Source organism: Trichoderma gamsii (assembly GCF_001481775.2).
Source record: "Trichoderma gamsii strain T6085 chromosome Unknown Scaffold_27.2, whole genome shotgun sequence".
In the NCBI taxonomy this organism is placed as follows: Eukaryota; Fungi; Ascomycota; class Sordariomycetes; order Hypocreales; family Hypocreaceae; genus Trichoderma; species Trichoderma gamsii.
Genome location: NW_020171364.1, coordinates 102,631 through 126,884, shown reverse-complemented (window position 1 = coordinate 126,884; position 24,254 = coordinate 102,631). Strand labels below are relative to the sequence as shown.

Below are 24,254 nucleotides of genomic sequence, written 5' to 3'. Positions count from 1 at the left end.
ATATTGTAAGTTTTAGTTGATTTGATAGAAATGGATCAATTCCGACGTTACTTAAACAGCTACAAGTGACCTCCATGACGAATTGACCTACATTATATACGGTGGAGGAGAGATATTAATTTCGACGAGCTTCTAGTAGACATATATATTTCTACTTACATTAAGAATGAAACTATCATTGCCAAATGGTAATATTAAACTTATCATTTATATCAGATTTAATTAATCTACTATCCATGTTCTGTTCCTTTTATTGTCATCTTACTATCCGTAGAATTAGCTGTGCAGCTAACAAAATTGGCCGTTTCTAGTATGGAAATCTACCCTGGATTCGTCGGAATTGATTTCGAGGCACTGTAGGCATATGGAGAATCTATGCTTCTCAGTAAATGCCAATAGCCGACGAAACTTGGCCGTGAATCATATTTGTGCGTCTCTTTTCTCTTGTTTAGAGCAATTGATAACGATAATTAGACGCACTCGCTAGAAAACATCACAGCTACCAGTTCGCTTGTTGAGAACCCAGTCAATCAGCTGGCAACGAAAGGCGGGTAGCCCCGGGGCTTCAGGTTGACAGAAACGTCCGTTTGATCATGAGATTGAAGCGAGGAACTCAATGGATCTTAGCATTAGGTGGCATCCTTCATAATAGAAAACAAAGATAGAAAATGAAGCAAAGAGATGAATAGCGTCTCATTGCTGAGCATTACGCAGGAAACGTGAGATCCAGGTAGCAGTAAAACAGACATGATGGAAATGGAAAATTTGCAAAATGCACACATTAAATACTACATCTTTGCAATCAAGAGTTTAACTTGGATTAGTGTATACAGGAGGAGATAGTTGGCTTCTTAATTAGTGTTTCCTGCTTTAGTCAACCTGCCAAATTTGCTTCTTTTCTCCACGCGTACATGTCCGTGGCTTGTTACTTAGGCAGTAAGATCTTAATTAGTATTTGAGCTCTCAATTTGAGGCGTCGCGCTAGTTTACTGGTGTCCGCACCGGCCTTTCCCAATAAAGAAACACAATTCGGAAGACATCCGTAGTGCTGATGGCTCACGCTCTGTTCCGCTAGGCAATCTAGATCTAGCTAATGTTTAATTAATGATCACAAGAGTTTATGTATGTTGATTAATCAGTGTATCAAATCCTTGTGGTTGATGAACGCAAGTAAGTTTGTTGGCAAGCAATCCCCAATCCTATTGCTAGTACCTAGAAAGAGATCAGTCGCCAAAACTACGAACACTCTTCCCATCATTCCCGCTATGTAAGCTATATCTTGGATGGTATAGAAGCGTGCGAAGTTTTCAACTACATTCAGATCCAAACACTGCTGCACATCTCGGTTGTGTTGGAAAAGGCGATAGGATATTTGTCCCTACTTCAAGAAATGCTCCACAGGGCTTTCAAAGATGTTGAGAGATGGAACGGCCTTTGATAGGATCTTCCACTTACAAAACTTCGTATCAGAAATATAGGGTTTACAGATACGTTTCATGGGCAGCGATGTTAACGCACGCACAAACTGTTGCTATATGGAGCTGACCCCATCATCGCCAATTTCGATTTGTGTGGACAAGTACGCGATTGGATAATCGCGAATCTACGTATCGTAGCATAAGTATTTAATAATAAGCTTTATATAATAGTTGCACCTCGAAAGACATCTCATACGGAATATGAGATCATATAGTCGCATGATAATTAATGTAACTATGGTTTAGAACTACGCGTACGCAAGGGTTGGTTTAAAGTGATAGCTATCTCACGGCATAGAACAGCATAGAGGTAAAGGTGTTGCAGAATCTTATTGAGGAGATTGATAGAAAGGATCTCGAACCTAGCCGCAATGATACCTCATAGATCCTTATGGCGCAAAACGTGATCGGCTATTAAGCATGAATTGAAGCTTAGCTGATCTGCATTGCGCACATAGGTAACTCTTAATTGTATTTGTGCATGTCTTTTCGCTTGTACTGAGTACTTGTACGTAGATCACCCTCATCCCTGTGATTCTAATGGTACATCGTTCTTAGTAGGGCGCGTGAGATGCCGGATCAGCGGTAAACAAGCGATGCATGTATGTGATCGCCTCATACAGTGTGTCGGCCAACCCACATGCGTTCTTCATGTGCTCTGAAGTTATTCTTTTCTCCATCAACGGAATCTCGTGTGCCGTTCAGCTAACTATCACTCATGTATCGCTGATGATATGCAGCCATAGTCGTCATTATACACAATGACGGCGCCGCCGTAGCTGCCTGCGCCATTATCATCGCAAGTCAATCCGGCCACAATTGCTTTGGAGCAATGGTCATCCAGGACGAATTGCTTTGCCTCTAGCAGTTGTGTGGATTTAAGTCTCATTTCGATTATTGGGCATGATGAGCTTTTAGAAAAAGGAAGCTCCTGGTATATGTGCCTGAATATGATCGACTCTTGTCATCTATTTCAGTGGCTAGATGCGGACGGTATTGACCCGTTACACTTGTCCAAGTTAATATACGATGGTATTGATACTGACCCCGATCAATTAAATGTGTGGCAGTCTTTTTATCGCTGTATAAACGATTGGATAAAGACGTGAGAGCCAGACAAGATTGTGTGTATGTAGCTACACACTGTTAACAGACGAGTATGGTGTTAAATGATACAGCACTTGTCATCGACATCGACCGGTAGTTCATTTCCATACGCTTATTGGAGCGCTTAGATTTGCGCTGCAGACACATGCGGTGTAATTAGTTCTGCCGTTGGCGATACCAGGGAGGCGAACGGCAACCCAAGGCGGTTTCTCTCAAAGACAAAGAAAGCTACCAGTGTATTCTGAAAGCTCTCCTGAAGCAGGCGCCAACTCATTCCCATTCCCTCAATGATCTCATCGCGGGGGAAGGGATATGATTGAGATTCATGACACCCTCTTTGCGTGCCGATTGATCCGTTGGAGTCGTCCATTGTGGACTGACTACCGGCCCGTGGGCCGCCCGACGCATGCAAGACCTTCAGACGGCGGCAGTCGAGTGCAGGGGTCGATGATCTAGATAAGGAAGGAGATTAGGACTATTAGACAACCCTCAGGAATTATATCAAAACAAGAGCAACAGTTAGCTTTTAGTAAAGAGGAGGAGAAACCCCAGAACTATGGTGGCAACAGGACAATTTATGAGCTGATTACTAAAAACTGACTTCTTCAATGGGGGGACGTAAAGTTCAAATATGATGCAGTATGATAGACAAGTGGAAAATTGTACTTTGTTTAATAGAAAGATCCAGTAAAGATCGAATATCGATTCCCATAAAAAGCCGATACCAGCGCGATACCTATTCACATCAATGTCCCACATGTCGCCAAATGTGAACGACGCGCGTACGAGATTTGGCCCATTCAAGCCCCAGTGCGGGCAACCATCTCAAAAGGATCGGTCTTGATTGTAATGGGAAGGAGACAGCCTCTGCTCATTATATACAAAACGGCTTTTATGCTTGGAAACATGCTAGACGAAAGAGATAAAGTTGATTATGGGGTAGCATTGTAGTACTATGTTATCTCCGGACCATTGTGACTGCACTATCCGCCACGCAGTTTCATGCGTTACTTACCCCGCCTTCTAATGGCGTTGCCTGGCTGTATAATGGCGTTAGCTCAACGAAACGGAGCCAGCAGCATTGAAATGCACAGAGACTAGTTTTGCATTGATAAACACTTTCGCGAAGGAAAAGAAAGAGAACATGGAAGGCTAGAAGAGGAGAAAACAAAGGAGTTGGAATTTCTTCTATTATTAATGATAAACTGACCATCGTTACCACAGTATATAAGCCACTTAGAAGAGCAAGCAAAGTAGTTTCGTGGGGGCGCGGCAGCCACGCATGTCAAAGACATTGAACTAGAGTTAGCGCTGGCTTTCTCTTGTTATGGAAATAAGATAGAAAACTATACTCCACCCACGTTTGCATAGTAGCTTTGCATGATGAAGCGTAAAGAGTACTTACTATTTGATCCCTGCACAATTCCAGCGGTGGTTGAGCTTTCGACCGATTGCGTTATAATGGCAGAAGAGCATGTCTTGATCCAACCGCTGAGCTGGCCATGCATATAGGAGCTAATACTACAGGTACGGTGCAAGGATCGGCCTTCAGCCATACGCAAACCAGAACCAGTCTGCAAAAAGAGTACCTGTACAGAAGAAATGTTATGCTTTTATTGACTATTGATAACTAATTCTTATCTCAATTATATATGTTAGTTGTAAAATGCAACACCCATCCCCCTACATTTTACATCTCAAAGTGGAATTGCCACGCCAAGCCGGAAGTTGGAAGTGAAGTTGATTACTAGAGAGCCTACTCATATATGCACCTCCAACAAGACTAATCCAATCTCGAGCCCAGTCTCTCTATTTCATGCGATGCTTCATGTACTGAGCACACCATTAGCCACGCTCTTATCGGAGATGCTCTCTGTAATAGGCAGGTTGTAGAACAAGGCGCCCAAATCTCGCGATAGTGATTCTTTTTGCAAAACCATTGTATGCGTTATACTCCGGTTCGATCTAACAGCTAATGGTGTGTAGCCACGGGAAAAGGCGTCTTCAACTTTAGACAACTCGCTTTGAATGGCAGATCATACATTCCTTTTTCGATCATTGCATCTTGGGGCCATTCTGAACTGAGGGATATCGACGGTTGAATCGGCGCAATGTACTCCGAGGAGATTACATCTATATAAAGTCCTATTTGCAGCCTCTTCAACTCAAGAGTCTTGCACGAGCAGGAGCCTTTCAAACAATACACCAGAGTCTACCATCAGTCCGGTTCAAGGTCTTTCGAATACCTTTTCATCGCAGTCCAACAGCTTTTCAAGATGAAGTCCCTCACTTTTGCCGCAAACCTCCTTTTGGTGGCCAGTGCCGCCATGGCAACTCCTCTTGCCGCCCGCAAGCAGGCTGCTATGGATGCTCTCCGCGCCAGAAGTGCTGTTCGTCGCTCCAACAAGTTCCAAGCCAGCTCCTCCCACAACGTCAACAGCACTGCCGATGTGGAATCTACGAACTGGGCCGGCGCCGCCCTCACAACATCCGGCATTACTAAGGTCTCCGGTACCTTCACGGTCCCCAAGCCCACCGTGCCATCTGGTGGCAGCTCTAGCACTGAGTATTGCGGTGCTGCTTGGGTCGGAATTGATGGTTACTCTGATGCCGATCTCATCCAGACTGGCGTCCTCTGGTGTGTTCAAGGCGGCCAGTACCTGTACGAGGCTTGGTACGAGTACCTCCCCGCCTCGTTGGTCGCATACTCGGGCATTACTGTGACTGCCGGATCGGTTGTTACCGTTACTGCCACCAAGACCGGCAACAACAGCGGAACCACGACGTTGACGGCCGGTGGAAAGACTGTTTCTCACACCTTCTCCAACCAAAACTCGCCCCTGCCCGGTACCAGCGCTGAGTGGATTGTCGAGGACTTCACCTCGGGCAGCTCATTGGTTCCATTTGCAGACTTTGGATCTGTCACCTTCACCGGAGCAAGCGCTCTTGTTAACGGAGCAACCGTTACACCCGGCAGCGGATCTTCAACCATTATTGATCTGGAAAACTCAAGGGGAAGTATCCTTACATCAACAACCATTTCCGGCAGCTCAGTTACCGTCAACTACGTGTAAATGGCAGGTTCAATGTAGACTTGACAACTATTTGCGGAGGAATTATTGCAAGCTGGTCGGGGAGACGGAAACAAAGAGCATGGGTTCTAGATATGCCTTTACAGAAATAATGACATTAAGCCGCAAATTCGATTTTGTGATCAATTTCGTGAAACATTGATGATGTGATATAAAAGAAATGCTTTTGTCTCTAATCATATAAAAAACTCATTTGATTGTGGTAATTCGTCCTGACGGAGTGAACTCTCCCATGATATTGCACGACCAAAATGTACTAGCATCGATGTCGCGAACCAGGGGTCGATTTGACTCTATTCCTCAAGTTCAATGTTATTAATTGTAGAGCATTTGGCTTCTTTATTATGGATTCCCAGAAGCACTAACTCTTATCTTCTGAAGACAAAAAACGAAGAAGGAAAACAATATTCTTCTGTTTCTAAAGCGGGACTATACAATATTAAAGATAGAAGGCGTAGATCCCACCAAGAGCTTAAGCATACCCTGAATTCTCCACTATCGATGGCCGCGTGTGTTGTAGCTAAAGAATTGGTAGCCAAAGATATTATCAGCTATTTGATGTTCAGCCGCTATGCGTTACATGAGATCTGAAAGCTCTACTGGAATCCTTTATCTTTTTTCGGGCGGGTGGCTTTTGGTAGTCCATTTCGTTCACGGAGATCGTGATCAAACTTACTGAACCACCTATATGTTGAGATATATAGTATAGAAACTTGTGAGTTATTTTATTCATTAATATCGCTAATTGACTAACTACATATGCCTTCCCGACCCTCTACATCTCTCAGCCCGACGTAGGAACTTCTCAGTACAGTTACTAGCAATTGATGTTCACGGAACTGAAAAGAGCTTATACCATAGTTTGTACGCTACTAGTTGGCCTTAAGTTAACAGCGGCAGGGTAAACATTAAGATTTCAGCGTCTTGATGTGCAGAAAGGACAAGTCCTTTCCCAGGCGAGACCCGTATCGCCGATTCCTCTTCCCACGGCTGTCCTTCCACTTCTCCCCCGCCGCGCACAACAAAAAGCAGTCGTATTGCATTCGCTGAAGCGATGGAGAACTGGCCTAGCTTCTTGATCTTGATCATCTCTGCTCCAGTTTCGCGCTCGGTAAACACCCCAAGTGACTTCTTAAAAGCCACCTCCTTAGTATTTGCCAGATTGTCTGCCGGGCGCCATTCATAATTGACCGGACTCATGAAGATGGGATCTTTGTAGCGACCCGGTGGGTAGACGAGGCGTCGACCATTGAACTTTTCCCACAGCGCTTCATATCCATCCTGCGGCTCATCACCTTCCTGGCTCTCATGTCGATAATATTTACCACCTTCAAAACGGCCGAGCTGGGCAAGCTCTTTCTGGCCTTCTTCTAATTGGCGGTATGAAAGGAAACCTTGGCCACTTGTTCCACCGAATTGTAAAATAAGAACCACCCGCTCCCCTTCAGAATCTTTCTGTGGCCCGTAGCAGACACCTTCGGGATGGTAGACAAGCTCCCCTTCAGTGGCATTTTTGTCAGGGCTGATGGAAATGTCGCCCTTATATGCGTAACGAAACTGGTCAAAGTTGTGTTTGTGGCGCGGAGAATAAAAGCCAACAGACCGGACTAAAGCGAAAAGGTGATTCTCAGGTGTGTTCTCCTGACCAATGAATAAGTTTTTGAACGCTAGACCGCTATTACGGTGCTTCAGGGAAAGGTCCGCAAAGGACAAATCTTTGCCGTGAACTATTTCCATTGTCGCCCAATTGGTTACTTAACTATTGGCGATTTAAAATGATATGCAGAAAGTTTTGCTTGATCATCTTGGAAAGTGAAGTTCTATCGAGTCACCGGAATGGTGCTTTTATAGTCGGTGATCGGTGACTCTGGGCTAGTTCAATGGTGAATCCGCCGGCATTTATATCCGTGCCAAAAGTGAGGCTACTGTAGAGATTGCTACTTTCACTTTCCCAACAGTGTTTAGCTTCCGAAATATGTTCTAAAAGTGACGTATATCCGTTTCTCCGAGTAAGTATCAAAGCTTGGCTGTATAGTAAGTAATTCCCATGTATAGACTTAACTGAAGGTACTCGTCTCTAGAATGATGGACAAATGGACCCATGCAATTAAACCTTTGGTACTGAACTTCTATCTAATTTCGATATCTATCTACATTCTTCTAGATTATTTCTTTCTATTGTGTAATAGAGCAAATGGTACATGTAACAGTTACAACACGGAACGCTATGAGGGGGGACGCCAATCATCACCTGGTGGGATCCGAGATGAAATGCAAGCTCTCTAGAGAAAAATATTGATGATCGACTACTATAAACCGCTAAGATCCTTCGCGCATAGGCATAGTCATCACTCGCAAGTAATACTTAGGAAGAGCGGGCACGTATGACGTATCCTCGCTATACCTAATAGATTTCTCTTTTATCGGCGTTCTGTGGTTTGCATTTACATCTATATGCATTTATATACATAGCTATCTCTCATCGAGTATATACTACCACGATTCAGCTGCTCATTCGCACGTGAATAGTACAATAAGGCACCTAGCTTATTCGTATTCTCATAATTGACCACTTTACACCAATGTGGCAAAGCCCATTGTGCCATCATCCACATTGTGGTCAATGTACTTGCCCTGGAAGAACGCCTGTCCAACCAGCCACTGGCTGCCAAAATCAGTCGTCCCGTGGATGCTCGCCGTGCAGTTGTTGCCGTTCTTGGTAAAGGCAAGGGCCTCTGGCAAGATGTTGAAGTTTTGACCGTTGAATGCCAGCCCAATGGTGGGCGGCGCATCGCAGGCGTAGTAGCCGGTGATGCCATTGCTGTTCTGCACCGCCTGGATGCCGGCCTGCTGGAACAATGTCTTGACCTGCGACGAGGGCCCGAAGATGACAGTCGTGCCGGAATCCGTGATGATGGAGATGCTGCTGCGGACCGTCTTGCCGTTCAGCGTGACGTCGCCGGTGACAATCCACTCGTCGCTGGCAGACACTGAGACCAAGTCGCCGCTGAACTGGTCTGTCGCGACAGTGCCATAGTAGAGCGTGCCGGTCTCGTCGGCGCTGAGAGCCAGTCCGAAGCGGCAGGACGACAGCGAGCCTTGGTCGCACAAGCTCTGGAAAAAGGGCGTTTCATTGAGAGCACTGCTGTCGATGCCTGCGTAGCCAATGAGGCCATCGTGGGGGAATGTGGGCGGCGAGGAGGGGCTGTCGACAGATCCGAGATACTGCTGTGAGACGGTCAGGTTGGCGTCGTGCTGGGTGATGACATCCCGGTAGATCTTGCCAGCGGCCTGCGACTAGTCAGTAATGATAACCACTCTGTGACTGTGCTTCTGCCTACAGTAAGTGATCCAGAGCCATCGGGATTCGTCGTGGCGTAGGAGATGCGAAAGGGCTTGTTGGTGTTGACCGACTTGGGGCCCGGCTTGTAGACGCCGGGGTTCAGCATAGCATCAGAGGAGCCGGTATCGATCAATATCTCGAGGTTGGAGCTACCGCCGATGGTGAAGTTGGAGAACCAAAAGCCCTATTTAGATTAGCATCTTGTTCAAAGAGCTGAAGGTGATAAACAGCGTCTATTACCTGGTCGGCAACCAGATTGCCTGATGCAGCAGTCACCCTCCCCTTTGCTGCAGCTATGCTCTTCGCCGCTACGGCATCAACCTTCTTGAAGTGCAGCGGGTGCGAGAAGTCGGCCTTGACAGCTTGGAAGGCCGCCAACAGCGATAGAACCGTTTTCAGAGACATGGGGGGCTAGAATTCTCACGACGACCTAAACTGCCAAGAGATTTGGAGATTGACAAGCAGAAAATCACCCGAGATCCATCTAGATATATGAAAACTCCGGCGCTTCCATCGCACTTCACTGACGACAATCGTCATCGGCACTTGTTCAGGGGCATGTGGACTTTTGCGACGCGCAGTAATGCTGACCTTCTCAATTGAGTGGTGAGTGGCCGCGGTAAGTCGCATTGTAAATAAAGCCATGATGAATTGGGCTCGGATCAGCAAGGCAGCTGTCTAAAGTCTTAGTTGCCCCATAGTAAACATGTGAAAAGTCCCTTGAAAAGTTCCGGTTTATTATCCATTTTGAAACAAAGTCCATGCACGTGATCTTTGACAGGTGAAGCTTCGAGGGTTGTTGAAGTTCATGCATGATTCCAACGCCTGATACAAGGATGAAATGCTGATGCTAATACGATCTCGGTCCCAAAATCCCTGATAGCTATACGCTTTGCTGTACCGAGCATGCGCCCGGTGTTCTAGACTCACTGATGGCCACGAGTATCTCATACCAGTCTACTTTGAATCACCATATGTATGGTATATGCTACAGATTCTTACTTCAAGGCTGTCCCGTGACTAATCTGTTCGCTTTTTAAGAGGAGAATGTGATGGCATCGAGTCATTCGTAACATTGCGCTCGCTAGGACCATGTGCCATCAAGCTTCGTTCCGCTTTTCGCTTGGGTACATGGCGATCAAGATGCGCCGAGAAGTTTAAGAATAATTCTTGGCTCCCGAGATTAATTACTAGCTTTGAAGCTAAGTTTACAGGCCCAGTGCAGATCGCTATCTCGGCTGTAAGATCTAAATCCGAGGCTCCTATAGATCTCAGAAATGACAGTCCTCGTAGCCAACAGTATTTAAGGCAAAGGTGCTCTCTTGAATAGAGTAAGAAATTCTTTTCAAGAGAAAAACTGTCTAGCTACAGCATTGAATCTAGTAAACCGGTTAAGTGCTGAGCTGGATAGGGCTTGGATGGACAAGGTAATTCCAGCCCCCGCCCGAATGTAACAGAACATAACAGATCGCATACAATAGATTGGCCATTATTGTTGGCTTATCCGATTTATAAGTTCTTTTCATATACTCAAGTGACAAAAAGTCACTTTCTCTCATATTAGACGTCATCACTTTTCCTGGTTCAGGCCGTCTGAAGTTAGGGAGTTTAGCTCCACATGGGTTGGAGGATGCAAATTTTCCGATGACATGTCCCTCGTATCTTATAAATGGACATCCGATAACACCTTCTTACATGTTTATTAAACACCACTGATTGAATTACAAGACAAATGTTGTGAAATGCTGCATTAATTACAATGGGGCGTCACATTCATCTAGCTTGCGTCTCTACCTTTACGTAGGTGGTTGATGCCTGTGAAGAAAATTTTAGCAATGTTACTCACCGGCTAGCAAATCCTGTGTCATGGTTTTCGTATAGAAGAGATGTTAAGAAGAGTTAAAAGATACCTCCATATTGCAAGTCCATCGGGGAAGCGCGCGATGTATTAGGAACGACGCTTGCAGGCTGAGCAGTTAGCACGGGCATAGCCACCCCCATCGGCTCCCTACCGAAAATTTTCTACAAAATGCCTCATGTAATATTGCTGAGATCAAATAGAAGAGAAATTTTTCTGGGAAGCTAGAGACCCGAGGGCCGAATGCGATGGGGCTGCCTGTCTACTGCCTGGCGTTGTTAGCGGCATAAACTTGAAGGGCACAAAGGTTTATATGAGAAACATTTTCCTTGGCGTTTCTTTTCTTCACTTTAAAATACTATCACAGCAAACAATTATTTGTAAAAATTGCTATTCCAGAATTTGCTCATACTTGCAGGCGTTTGGTTCGTCACTAAAACCAGCTCTGGCTTTCCGGATCCTTTACTTTCTCCAATACAAAATCATCAACGCTTCGTGGTCCAATCCGTGCCACGAAATCACAACGCTGGCAAACTTTATTATTATAACAAGACTTAATCTTCCCACCTCGGCTCTTTTCGAAGCTGCCGATGAGCTTTGGCCGCCTTAGGTCTATGGGTGTCAATTTGATGGAAGTTACGGCGTGAACAAGTCAGGCTTGACCCAGGCCGTTGGAGGTGAAGTCGCTCGAAGAGTCATCATAGACTCTACAACCAATTACAAAGAGTGAGTTTAAGGTATCAAGTGGTAACTGAATGTATCTAACGCACATATTGCAATCACTTAGTAAACCCGTATCCGGCCCTCGTTCAATACCCTCCAAAAATGTTCAAGCAAATAATCGATTTCTTTGCTTCTCCTGGAGCCAAAGGAGCCATTGAAGATGCTGCACCAACTCAGTACATCTTCACTGACCCTGTTGCCTCCGAAGAAAAGAAGTCAGCAGTTATTGGTGATACAGAACAAAGAATACCTGTACAAAATATCACTGGCTATGTTGATCGGGTGAGGAAAAGCAGGCTCGACCGGTGGCTTGATAAAGTTGTTAAGGCATCTGGCTCTCAGCCAATCTTCTTCATCATGATTGCAGGTCTCCTCGTTTGGGCTTTTCTCGGCATTCCCTATGGTCAATCTGACAACTGGGCTGCAGTCATCTCAGATGTGCAAGCCATTATTAGCTACTTCTTTGACTCGCTTCTTATGCGTCAACAACTCAACGGATACGAGAGGCAGGTCCGGATCTCTGCATGTCTGAGATCCCGCGCCCAAAGTCAGAAGCGCATGCTGCGACAGATTCTCGCCAGCGATCGTTACAATAAGCCATCTTTTGAGGAGATTGAGAGTTCTCACTCAGACAAATTTGACCTTGACCTGCCTCAAGAGAGCTGGATTAACCGAGCTTCCAATCATACCGCGGTAGTTCTGGGTCACTTTGGTACTATTTGCGTGTACTGGATTTGTATCTTCATCTGGCTCGGCTTCGGGCAATACTGCAACTGGAGCGATCGCTGGCAGCTCTATATCAATTCTGGAACTTCGGCACTCATGATCCTAATCTTTACATTTTTGGCTAACATCCGCGAACGCCATGATGAATATGTTGAGAAGTGCATGAATTCCATATTCGAAGTCGACTCGGACGTTGAACTCAAGCTCCGCATGCTCAGTGGCGATACCGAACCAAATCCCACCGTTGTTGTGCCAGCGCCTCCTTTGGGTACTTTCCAACGAATCATCTTTTATTATGCAGATGTTGTTGGGACTCTTGCCGGTGTCGCGTTGCTATTCCTAGTCTTGATCATTTGGGCCGGCATTGGCCCTGTTATGCAGTGGAGCAACAATTGGTGGCTTTTCATTGGCACCTACGCAGGTTTGATCGGGTTGATTGACGGCTTTGTCCTCCGAAATGTTCAACAGCGGCTGCATCAGTATGAGCGACTTGCTCTAGAAGAGGCCAAGCTTGAGGATACCGGTCTATCAGATGAGATTGGAGTGCCTGCTCCAGAGAGAGCTAAGGTCAACTACAGCTCGATCAACTATTGCCTTTCTAATAAAATGGGCATCATCTGCGCTCACGAAATCACCGTCGTCCTGGGCATCCTGCTTGCCATAGGCCTTGTTATTGGAGCTAGCGCAATGAGATGGACTCTTACCGGACAATTGATCTGCAACATTCCTCCAAGCATCATCGAGTCGTTCTTCATGATGATTCTCATCACTGGTCACAACCTTTCGGAGGCTGGCTGGCGCGCAGATCTGCACCACACGTACTTGTGGCGTCTGCGACTCTACGGATTTGTCGGCCGATTGACGGATAAAACTGGCGGCTGTAGTGAGCAGTGAGCGCTGAAATTATATTGTACGTAGCAGGTGAGTGCTACAGTACAAGTCTTGTCTACCAATTGGCCACATTTTATATCAACTAGGCCTAATATCTTCAACGCTTTATGTAGATCAATAGCCATACCGATTCTTAAGATCGAAATCCAAAGCTCCCAGAAATTTAAGTTACATAACAACGCTCTTTTATTAAAAGCTCTCCCTCAGCTAATGGTGAGCCAGTGGTTGGGTCACAGGATCATTATGGCTTTCAGCCACACTGGTCATCGCGTCCTGAAACCTGCACCGATGCCCAAGGGCAACTTCTTCAAATATTAGTCGTGTCAAAATATCCATTTTAATTTTTTGTTACTGTTTTCATTAAACACTGCTCGACATCACCATTGTTTAACCAGCGACACATAAGAACCGCAGTGGATAAAATGGCAGCCCGAAAGCCGTCCCGCCACTGCAATCGTGAAGATTTCGAAATTGCAATTATTTGCGCTAAAGACACTGAATATAATGCTGTCTGCTGTCTAGTGGACGATTTTTGGGACGAAGACGGAGATCCGTTCGGCCGAGCTATGGCAGATGATAAAATTTATACAACGGGTTACATGAGAGGATTCAACATCGTTGTTATGCTATTACGCAATCCAGGCAAGGCAATAGCTGCAAGTACCGCAGCCAGTCTTAGGTCAAGCTATCCTTGTATTAAACTTGTGTTGTTAACCGGCGTCTGCGTTGGCGTGCCAAATGCCGAGGGCAGAGAAATACTGCTCGGCGATATCTTTCACCTAAGCTTGGCACGCAAATAGCAATGTGAAAATGCTCTATTATTCATGGTCCAGTACTTAGTGCTTCTTAGCTTGTTCTGCTAGTGTCCTCCAAATGTTGAGAGGTCTGTGAAGCGATAGAGAGCGTTTCTCAGACCCAACACTTGCCATTTCCCAGCGAGGAAGCTCCTCGTCGATAAAAGCCTCTATGGAGGCCGGCGAATATGAGTCTGCCAGATGTTGTCCCAGTTTGACGGCATCAATCAAGGCATGGTTGCCTCCTTCGCCGGCGAAAATAGGCATAGCGTGGGCAGCATCTCCAATGACTGCAACACCTTTCGAAGCCATAAGTTTAAGACCGTCCTGCGGCGGACGCATGGTTCTCATGAGCCAGTGATAGAGTCGGTCTTGTCGAATCTTCTCTGGGGCCAGGGCTGTGGAAAAAGGAGGTGCCAATTGGCCAAGCACTGCAAAAGCATCAAGTATAGCCACTTGCAGCCCAGCAGAAGATTCGCCAAGTAGGGTGGCCGGGCTTTGCGTTTCCGTAGGCTGGTGGGTGTATGTCCAAGTCAGTGTTACTTCCGTTTCGGTTTTCTCTGTAACCGTGATAGAAATCATTGTATTCTCAGCGACAGCCGCATGCACATTTGTATGCGGCATATAGGGAGCAATGGTGGAGTCGAATTCTGACCGTGGAACCTGCCGCTCACCATTGTACACTACGGTGGAGGCAATCGACGGTTCAACTGCAGGGAGAAAAGTCGTGCGTACTAATGAGTGAAGAGCGTCAGCATCATCAAAAAGAGAAGGCATATCACGTGGGGAAGACCGAAAGAAAGTCAGGGAAAGAGAAAGAGAAACCTTTAGAAAATACGCCGTCAGCCCCAATTACCAGACTTCCAGTAACAACAGCCCCGTTCGCGAAGCGAGCATTCAGCAACTCTCCGCCTTCATCAATGTCGAGAGACACGAGCTTATAATCGAAATGGCAATCAACCCCACGAAGTAGGAACTCCCTTAGGCGATTTCTGTTCGCCCGAAAGAATTCGCCCTCAGGACTACCGGTTTGCGAAGGAGAGGCTTCAATCAATGGCTTCCCTGTGAGAGCATCATGCATTGTGGGATTGATCTCTCCAGTCCCGCCAACGGAGCCATCCGTGGCAACTGCGCTACGGAATTCGTCAAGACTGATGTGCAATTTGTCAACCAAAGGACCATATGCCCAGGATCGTAGCGTGATGCCGTAACCCTGTGCGGCGCTTCTCGACGTAGACTCGTAGACGCTGACTTGAATGCCGTTCTCTTGGAGGACTCGGGCTAAAGACAGGCCAGCAATACCGGCTCCTATAATAATGACGGGATTCTTCGCGGACATTTTTCTCGATAAATGTTATGAAGAAATGATGGGATGATGAAGTTGAAAGAGGTATATAGCTTGCAGAGATGACCTGGCTTTTTATAGGCAGGCATGCTGAGTCGGCGCCCCGTCATGGCAAGCCGGATGTGATACGATCAAGCCGGGAGACTACCTATCACAGGGGGGTTTTTGGTAAGTGCTATAGTAATTGATGCTTGTTTGATATACTCATTATGAGGCAAAAACTATGAACAGAGCCCCTTGCGCTTGTAGGTAATGTCCGACTGGTGGCACTTGGAATCGCTGTCTGCCGGGCGACGGGATAGTGGGGCATATATGATATTGTTATTGATTCGAATCGGAACTTCTCCCGATGCCACTGGATCTGATTGGATGCCATCGGAGCTTGCCACTAGATCTACCTAATTGAATGCCACCAGGGCCCCCTGCGCTAGTATATCTAATGTTACAACTCAACACCTGTAACGGTATGTACCATGGATTAGGTATGGACCGACGGGCCAATTATATAAAAAGCAATAAAAAGCGCTGTTACTTTTAATTGCTTGATAAAGAAAGGGTAACAGAAGGTATTATTACTTATAAGTGACTTTATAAAATTTTGCAATTGCAACGGGAAGACTTGTCTAAGACCAGCGATATTGGGGCTTGTGAACTTGAATGTTATGAGAAACTCTAACAATCAACAGCCTCGAACTAGGGTGCCTCTTTAAAAACATTGCCGGAAATGATTCTTCTACTATGTACTTCAATGCCCATAGTAGATTATATATAGCAAGAGGTATCTGTTTCCACGCCTTTTACTGCTCGCTTAGGTCTCTAGGTACTGCTAAGTGTCCGCCACGCTTTTACTATGCGCAATACCTTTACCTCTGCGTAATGCCTTTATATATACACAATATTCTTAAGCACACAAAGCTCTTATTTACCTATGCGCAAAGCTCTTATTTACCTGTGCGCTCTTGTTTGCACAATAGCCTTTGTAGAATATTAAAACTTCACAGCATTTAAAGTACATTACTATACATACAATTCCTATGTAAATCAGCATAACTTCCATTCTAGGGAGATAAAGCCGCGCGCCTTACTAGAGTAAGTTAGAAATACAGTAACAGAATCATTTCCAACGTTTCTAAAGAGGCACCCTCGAACTGAAAAAGTTGGGCAACTACCTTTAAGGACTTGGAACAAATCAGCGCAAGAGAAAGAGTGGGGCTTGTGGTTTACTGAAGGAGTCTGATTTATAAGCCATCTCTTGCCTGATCATGACGATAGAGCTGCTGAATATGCTGGAAGTTGTCAAATGGCTCTTTGCAAGATTTAGTTTCTTGAGGTTCTTGGAAGTCCTTTAAGCAATTGGTCAGACATCTTCAGGTTCTCGCCTTGAACCGTTTCAATCCAGGGCGGCGCTCGAACAGCAGTCATGGAGTCACACACTGGTTTCAGGGCCCATCCAGAGGAGCGGCCAGCCGTTATTGGGGTAAGTTAAATCAAGAGTGAATACTATTCCGCCTCTGCTAACGATATAGTTCAAGGCCTGCGACATGTGCCGGAAGAAAAAGATCCGTTGCGAGCCGACGTCGCAAGGATGCAGGCCATGCACCAAATACGGCACAAGGTGTCATTTTACGCCAATAGCAACGAAGAAGAAACCTCGCAGACCAGCTGGGTCAGTATGCTGCTCCACCCCATACAGCTTGCCTCTATTAAATGTTGCATAGCTTCAGATACATCGCACAGCTTGAGAAAAGACTCCTAGGAGTAGAGGCTTTGCTGGGAGACAGGTCATTAGAAAAGCCAAATATGCCTGACACCGATTTGCGTAAAGAGCAGACGACACTCACAGCAACATCTCATACAGTGGCATTAAACGTTGACTCCGATTTGTCTCCGTTTAGAGATGAGATAACTGACCATTTGTGGCTTTATCCCGCTCTAGAACCACATTCAATTCCTCTGCCAGCGCGCCAGCAGCTCCCCACAAAGGCATTTGCTCTAGAGTTGATTGAGGAAGCTTTCGTTAACTATAATAGATTCCTTCCACTTTTTGATGAAGAAGACTTCTTGAAAGAGTTTCAACTCAAGTACTCGATTTCCTGTCCCAGAGATGCTGGTTGGTGGGCATGCCTCAATGTTGTGCTGTCGATAGCTCATCGTCTCCGCGCCATACGCGCATTAGACCCGACACAGGAGCACATTCGAGCTTATGGTTATGTGCAAAACGCCCTAAGCGTAGTCTCCGAGCTGAGCGTCTCTGACCGCAGCCTTTCTGCTGTTCAGGCTCTAGCGGGTATGGCTTGCATTCTCCAGGACACACCAAATCCGGAGCCGGCTGCAATGCTCGTTGCCGCCGCTCTACGTTTGGCACAGGCTATGAATTTGCACAGAGAATGTTCCAGCCTAGGACTCACGGAATCACAAGCTGAGAAGCGGAGGCGGGTGTTTTGGAAGGTGTACATTCTCGACAAGGATATTAGTCTACGGACGGGTCGACCCTTTGGTCAAGATGACGATGACATGGATGTAGGTTTACCATCAAACACAAGCCTTGAGGCAGGTAACCTGGACCTCTTCAACTGTCGCATAGGGCTTGCGCTTGTTCAGGGGCAGGTATACAAACAGTTGTACTCGGTACGGGCCGAGCGACAAACGGCGACACAGAGAGCGATTGCGGCACAAGAGTTGAGTTCTCTATTATCGTACTGGAAGTCTAGCGCGCAGCTAGAACTTCCAGAAGACTCCGCGACAATTTCAGGGCTTCAGCTTTCAGGCGAGATGATACACAAGGTGGTTCTACGGCTCACATATATGCATTGCCTCGCAATGATTGATCGCCACTTGCCCCCAACGGCGCAATCTTCCACCATCCAAGAGCTCAATCAGTCTAAGCCTTTATTGTCCCCAAGCAGTCTATGCGTCGCTGAGTCACGTAAAGCGATCCGTCTCGTTGGAGCCGTCCCTCAAGGAGACTGTGCCTGTGTCTGGTAAATAATCTCTTGCTAAGCAAATCATTCTTGAATTCTTTGCCTAACTCGCTTCAGGATGCTTCTTCAGGCTTTCTTCGCTGCAGCCAGCAGTATTCTCTATAATCTAACACAACAGCCTATGTCGCCAAACGCAATTTCTGATCTTGATCTCGTCGAGCCATTTCTACGTCTTTTGGAGACACTTGCCAGGGATCCAAGCATAGCCTCGCAGTATGAGGAGCTGGTGCGAATGCGTCGCACTTGCAACAGCCTAAACCTCGAAGCAAAAGAGGCTGTTCAACTTTTCAGTTTGAGGCCTGTGGCATCGTTGACATGATTACATGGGCATAATTAGGTTTTATTTGAGCCTTGACAATAATGGTATCTGTGACGTAGTGGCTAAGCGTCTGGAAGGCTTTATGTGCGCTCATCGCATAATGCAGTCGGTTTGAATCCGAACAGGGTAGCTAACCTCCCCATGAGACACACAAGCGATAAGCAAGCCTCAGCTTGTAACAATGCTTAAGGCTTCTAGGCCCTATAACAGTAATAGCTACTACAGCTATAAAAGACGTCACTGTGAATTTGTCACGAGATTATAGCGAACAGGAGTTAATTCTGATAAGTTTATTATTTAACTAGGCCAGTCTTCAACGAATAAGAGTATCTGGATGTAATTAAAACGGAAAATTTCCCTACAAGGGTAGTTGTTCAACATCCTGCCTCATGATTGTCTTCATCTTCCATCCACCCTCACAGCATTGACTATAAGGCAAAGATGCCCTCCCCCTTGCCATGGCTTATTTGGCTTCTTGGAGCTTCAGGAGCTTTTTCACACTCGGGCGCTCGAGCATGTTGTCCAGCCACTTCTTGACATGCGGGTAGTCATCTTGGTTGAATTCCTCATTCGGAATTCGCGGCTCGGCTGTGTGCTGCCATGTAAAGAAGGCGATGTCCACGTAGGACAGGCGGCCACCCACGAACCAGGAGTTGCCGTCCGCGTCAGGCTTCTGCTTCGCTAGGTGGCCCTCCAGTACTCCAGTTACGCGGTTAACCTCTTTAACATAGCGCTCGCGAGCCTCCGGAAGCGGCTGATATATAATAAACCACATCGCCTGTCCGTAGTAGGGTCCCTGGCCAGTGGTCTGGTAGAAGAGCCATTGACGAGCGTGGTACGCCTCAGCTGTGCCCGGCACGAAGCTTAGCTTGTGGTCTTTGTCGTATTTCTCTGTCAAGTACTCGATAATAGCGCCCGATTCCCATAGCGTGAGGTTTGTGTTTGGGTCCTGAATAGACGGCAGCCGCCCGTTCGGGTTGATGGCGACGTACTTGGGATTCTTGACGTCGGTAAGTGGGATCAATTCGGTCTCATATGGCAGCCCTAGCTCTTCACAGAGAAGAATCACTTTGCCAGCGTTAGGTCCATGAATCCCCAACACTTTGATTGCTTCCATTTCTCCCATAGAGATGAAAATATTTCGAATTATGCGGAAGTTGATTGTAGGCTGCTGGAGAGCTTGCGAGATGACTTTAATCTTGGCTGGTGATGAAGAGTTCAGTTGATGATAAAGAGCAAAATAGATCTGGTATCACTCCCTTCTTGTCTCCCTTTAAATACATCGCTTCTTCTCCCTGCCTTGAAAGTTCTACGCTACTCGAATTATGAAAGATATAGCAAGCTGACAAATGTCGCGAAGACTACACAGCACTGCAACTCTAATTAATGCACCAAAGGAGCGAAAACATAGCGAATTTACAAGCTTACGCAATTACAAGACGAGAAAGTCGACCGGAGCGGAGGTCTCATAGACAAAGCAATTTTGATCTCAACATTTTCTTCCTACTTGATATGTAATGCACGATTACACGCGCCGCATTTAGCTTTCTGATTACAAAATAAGAAACTATGTGTTGCTTAACAGACAATGAAAAGTTTCACCTATAAGTTTGTGACTATCAATGGTAATATAATAAGAGGAGTTCGAAGCAGTAAACAGATATCCCCGCTTGGTAATGCGGAGTTGGATGTAATGTAATATTCGAGTTCGGACCCTCCGAAGGGTCCGGGTCCGGACCACCGGCGATAACTCCACTTATTACCTAAAAGGCATGTAGGCTTGGTTCAGCTCCGCGATGGCTTCTAACACAACCATACTAGCAGCAATCTCGCTGCCCCAGATCACTTGACCAACTGGGTGTTGCTAATGCCTGTGACTTTCTTTGCTTCAATGACAACACATGGAAGCATGTATAAAGCAGATAAAGGTTCCCGTCCTTCCTTGCTCAATGGCACACGGTCTGACTCGTTCCCTACATTCCAAACCATGCCCGGAATATCTCCTGTCATTCTCATCCTTGGCGCAGGGCCTAAAGTCGGTCTGCCAACTGCGAAGGCTTTTGCTTCAAAGGGCTACAAGGTTGCAGTCGCAGCCCGGTCACTAAACGAGGCAGATAGCACAGACAGTCAGCTTAACATCAAAAGCGACTTCGCCAACCCCGACGATGTGGTCAATGCCTTCGTAAAGGTGAAGAGGGAGCTGGGAATTCCAAATGTAGTCATTTACAACGGTATGTCCTAGCACCAAGGTCCTCTAGCTGAATGCGTGCTAAGTGTTCGCAGCCGGCGCCGCGACATTTTCTCCCCCAAATGACCCATTTGCGATCTCCTTGGATGATTTCAAGAGAGGCATGACCGTCAACAACACTAGTGTTTTTGTCGCTGCCCAGCAAGCCGTCCTCGGCTTTGCGGAGCTCCCTGGTGATGCGCCAAGGGTGTTTGCGTTTACGGGCAACATCCTCAACGTCAGGCCGCTCCCGCAGTTCCTGGAATCCGGTGCTGGCAAGTCGGCATCCGCGCACATGATGATGGCTGCCGCCGCTGAATACAAAGAGAAAGGGTTCAAGTATACCATCTCCGCCGTTATTAATAGTCTAAATGAATGTGACTGATAGCTAAGTAGGTTTTACTATGTTGACGAACGAAAAGCAGATGGCTCGGCCGCTTTTAAGATCGATGGAGAGGCACATGCAAAGCTCTTCTCAGAGCTCGCTGACGCAAAGACGCAAGGTCCTTGGTTGCAAACATTCGTCAAGGGCGTGGGATATAAAGACTTCGGCCCCTATCGACTATAGCGTTGTCGCGGGTGCCACTAGGTACACAGGATATTAAGCTGGTCTCAACCATGCATGGACATGGCGGAGAGACTAGATGTAGCTCACTTTGAGTTGAAATAATGATCTAATATAAGGGTTTTCAATATTTCTAAGGATACAATGACCATGTAGCGTCATTCCTATGGATGAAGCTTCTGAATTACATCTAAACTACTCTCAAGCAGCCCGGCGCCGTCATCATATTCGTTCTTATGCAATACATACGAACCTTGTCGCTCAGTAAACAGTACATGGCGCCTTTTTATCGTGTCCATGACTCAATTTTATCCACATCATTCACCCTCTTCACCATCAAGGGATCGACCGCCGCAGTCTCCAAAGGGGGCATCTCGCTCCGGGTTAAGCCCAGCGTAGCTGCCATGACCTCATGAGTAATTGCGGCAGCGCTTGTTTTGTATCCAATATCCTGAGGCATGGCTTGGTCAAAGAAGATGCAAAAGTGGATATCCTTCCCGCCCTGTGGGAGAGCCTCAATTTGGTGCGGATAGGCTGGAGGGATAAAATATATATCTCCCTCCTTCAATGTATAAGTGTTCACCTTTCCATCAGGATCCAGGATGCTCATGCGAGCCGCTCCTCGGTGGACATAGCCCATCTCTGCGGTGATTGGGTGCCAATGTGGTTCACGCATTCCGGTGTCTTCAATGGTAAGAGAATACATGGCCAGGTTTCCGTCACTAAGGGCTGGCCAGAACTGTGATCGTGCGGGTTTCACTGACCCAATGCTCTCTCCCCGCAGAGGCGGTTCCATGCCTTCCACATTGAATTTGTGTGGGTTTGGTAGGTGCGCGGTGTCTGGTACGGTTGGCTTTCCCTCTCGAGCAATGATCTCCTTCGCATCGGTTGAGAAATTCACATGCTCAAACGACGAAGCAGGAACATTGTAGGTGTTGCCCAGCACCGCCGGCGTCATGGCGCCGAACGCCGCAGATAGGGAAAAGTCCTTTGGGCGCTCGTGTCTAAAGCAAACTAGAAATTCGCAGGATTGGCTATCAGAGAGATTTTCAATGTGGTGCAAGCTTCCAGAAGGAATCTGAAACATCTCTCCAGCCTTGATAGTGAAGGATGAAAAGACGGAGCCTGAATCGAGAACAGACACAAGAGCTTTTCCGCTCAAACCGTAAGCCAATTCAGGCGTATTTGCATGCCAATGGGGTTCTCGAATGCCACGCGGTCCAAGAACAAGGCGTTTAAGTGACATGCCGTTGAGAACAGGAAGTTGATCGGCGGTGCATCGCTGAATATACCCAAGTGACGACTCGTGGAAGGGGATGGAGTCCTTCAGGTGGTATACATGGGGCGAGTTCGAAGCCACAACGACGAGATTGATGTAGTAAATGTTTTGAATAGTAATTATTGTCAATCCTGTACAATTGGAAGATATGGATGTGGGAGAAGTAGCTGCTAGACAGAGAGGCTGGCATCTTTAAATACTGATTTCGAATCGCAATTCTTTGTGCTCAAAGTATAGGAACTGGACTGTAATTTTATGACGTTGAATGACGCGGAAAGAGAGGATACCACAATCCCGGCACATGTAATGTAAGCTTTAACGCTACAGAATACCGTTCGAAGACCTGAGAAGAGATGGTTCTGTATCAATATCTGCTTTGCAGTCTCTCCGGCTATTGCGGCCAACACCGAAAGTGGTCCGAATACACAAGAAACGGCCAGTGTGACGTGGAGGCAAGTACATGTACGCTGAAGAGAGTTTCATTCGATGCCGCGAACTCTATTCACAAGATGTGACTAGCAAGAAGCAAATCCTGACTGGCTGCGTTGATCTTTCTCGATGTTTACGAAACTATATTGACGGAAACTAGAATTGAACGTATACGATTCAAGCGCGCTAAACTGTTCCATCATGCTTCGGCGTGTAAGTGTAGCTCCGACCAAGCATTTAGGGCGGTCCGCGCCACCACTTGAGAACCACCAAAGAGCAGAAAATGGCAATTATCGGGCCGCCTTTGCCACAAGTCAAGCCACTCAAACGGCTGAACCGGCAAATCCAAGATTAGCGCTGCCCTTTGAGTTATGGAATCCCCTCCAGGCGGCATAAACAGCACAGTCTGCCATGAACGGCGGGATTGCGTCTCATCCACCTTCTGCATGTCTCCCAGGACAGAATACTTTTTGCTGTAATATTTCTGACAGCGACATAGATAACTTACCTATCTGGCAATCTTTACGCTGTTTCTTTCTTCTTATACGCATGTGGTAACTTCCAGGGTATATACATCCTAAGTACCTGTTTGAGAAATCACCAACCCCGCCACTTGTTTCCAAACCTAGCCACAACTGAAGAACCAACTTTCTAAGCTGGGACTCTTCTCGACATGTGTTTAGAACGTTGGCATCATAGATACGCCGCGATTATCTGCCCTCTAAGATGTGTCGTGGAAACACATCTTTATATGTTAATTTACGTCCTATCCATCTGGCAAGGGCCTGTAGATACGTATCGTTCCAATAGCCTAGGTATGTAGGTGCTATATTGCAAGAGGGCTACGAACAACATAAAATAATAGCCTGGTCTAATGCTTCATTGTAACATGGCATAGAGTACTCAACTATAGAGTCACTTAAGAGAAACCCATGGAAATCTGAAAGATGCACTCACTTTTGAGTGGTGTGTCAAGAAGCATGGCTAGCACAGCAACTGCAATTACTGAAGGCTGTCGGGTTAGTGCCACCCGAAAGTAACAAGCATTCGAGAAAGAAGTCGATCGCCAAGCCGTACTCCATGCGGGGTGCTTAAGC

The 24,254-nt window shown here is 46.5% G+C and overlaps 9 protein-coding genes across 9 annotated transcripts; 4 read left to right on the top strand and 5 right to left on the bottom strand.

Annotated features, from left to right (window-relative positions):
- Positions 1 to 4,861: 4,861 nt before the first annotated feature.
- TGAM01_v207347 (aspergillopepsin-2 precursor) lies at positions 4,862 to 5,659 on the top strand (the record flags this gene model as incomplete). Its single annotated transcript, XM_018807576.1, has 1 exon — positions 4,862 to 5,659. The coding sequence occupies one exon, from the start codon at positions 4,862 to 4,864 to the stop codon at positions 5,657 to 5,659; it is 798 nt and encodes a 265-aa protein (XP_018659220.1).
- A 900-nt stretch (positions 5,660 to 6,559) lies between these two features.
- On the bottom strand, positions 6,560 to 7,414 carry TGAM01_v207346 (hypothetical protein; the record flags this gene model as incomplete). The annotated part of the gene is made up of 1 exon (XM_018807577.1): positions 6,560 to 7,414. The coding sequence occupies one exon, from the start codon at positions 7,412 to 7,414 to the stop codon at positions 6,560 to 6,562; it is 855 nt and encodes a 284-aa protein (XP_018659221.1).
- An 837-nt stretch (positions 7,415 to 8,251) lies between these two features.
- Positions 8,252 to 9,425, bottom strand: TGAM01_v207345 (hypothetical protein; the record flags this gene model as incomplete). Its single annotated transcript, XM_018807578.1, has 3 exons — positions 8,252 to 8,968; positions 9,019 to 9,204; positions 9,261 to 9,425. The coding sequence occupies 3 exons, from the start codon at positions 9,423 to 9,425 to the stop codon at positions 8,252 to 8,254; spliced, it is 1,068 nt and encodes a 355-aa protein (XP_018659222.1).
- A 2,278-nt stretch (positions 9,426 to 11,703) lies between these two features.
- On the top strand, positions 11,704 to 13,221 carry TGAM01_v207344 (hypothetical protein; the record flags this gene model as incomplete). Its single annotated transcript, XM_018807579.1, has 1 exon — positions 11,704 to 13,221. The coding sequence occupies one exon, from the start codon at positions 11,704 to 11,706 to the stop codon at positions 13,219 to 13,221; it is 1,518 nt and encodes a 505-aa protein (XP_018659223.1).
- Positions 13,222 to 14,054: 833 nt separating this feature from the next.
- On the bottom strand, positions 14,055 to 15,351 carry TGAM01_v207343 (hypothetical protein; the record flags this gene model as incomplete). Its single annotated transcript, XM_024550071.1, has 2 exons — positions 14,055 to 14,746; positions 14,838 to 15,351. 2 exons carry the CDS (start codon positions 15,349 to 15,351, stop codon positions 14,055 to 14,057), a joined length of 1,206 nt encoding a protein of 401 aa, XP_024405159.1.
- Positions 15,352 to 16,777: 1,426 nt separating this feature from the next.
- Positions 16,778 to 18,657, top strand: TGAM01_v207342 (fungal specific transcription factor domain-containing protein; the record flags this gene model as incomplete). The annotated part of the gene is made up of 4 exons (XM_018807581.1): positions 16,778 to 16,834; positions 16,884 to 17,023; positions 17,076 to 18,338; positions 18,396 to 18,657. The coding sequence occupies 4 exons, from the start codon at positions 16,778 to 16,780 to the stop codon at positions 18,655 to 18,657; spliced, it is 1,722 nt and encodes a 573-aa protein (XP_018659225.1).
- A 463-nt stretch (positions 18,658 to 19,120) lies between these two features.
- Positions 19,121 to 19,774, bottom strand: TGAM01_v207341 (hypothetical protein; the record flags this gene model as incomplete). The annotated part of the gene is made up of 1 exon (XM_018807582.1): positions 19,121 to 19,774. One exon carries the CDS (start codon positions 19,772 to 19,774, stop codon positions 19,121 to 19,123), a length of 654 nt encoding a protein of 217 aa, XP_018659226.1.
- An 870-nt stretch (positions 19,775 to 20,644) lies between these two features.
- Positions 20,645 to 21,452, top strand: TGAM01_v207340 (hypothetical protein; the record flags this gene model as incomplete). Its single annotated transcript, XM_018807583.1, has 3 exons — positions 20,645 to 20,888; positions 20,941 to 21,223; positions 21,281 to 21,452. 3 exons carry the CDS (start codon positions 20,645 to 20,647, stop codon positions 21,450 to 21,452), a joined length of 699 nt encoding a protein of 232 aa, XP_018659227.1.
- A 283-nt stretch (positions 21,453 to 21,735) lies between these two features.
- On the bottom strand, positions 21,736 to 22,695 carry TGAM01_v207339 (oxalate decarboxylase oxdC; the record flags this gene model as incomplete). The annotated part of the gene is made up of 1 exon (XM_018807584.1): positions 21,736 to 22,695. The coding sequence occupies one exon, from the start codon at positions 22,693 to 22,695 to the stop codon at positions 21,736 to 21,738; it is 960 nt and encodes a 319-aa protein (XP_018659228.1).
- Positions 22,696 to 24,254: the final 1,559 nt, after the last annotated feature.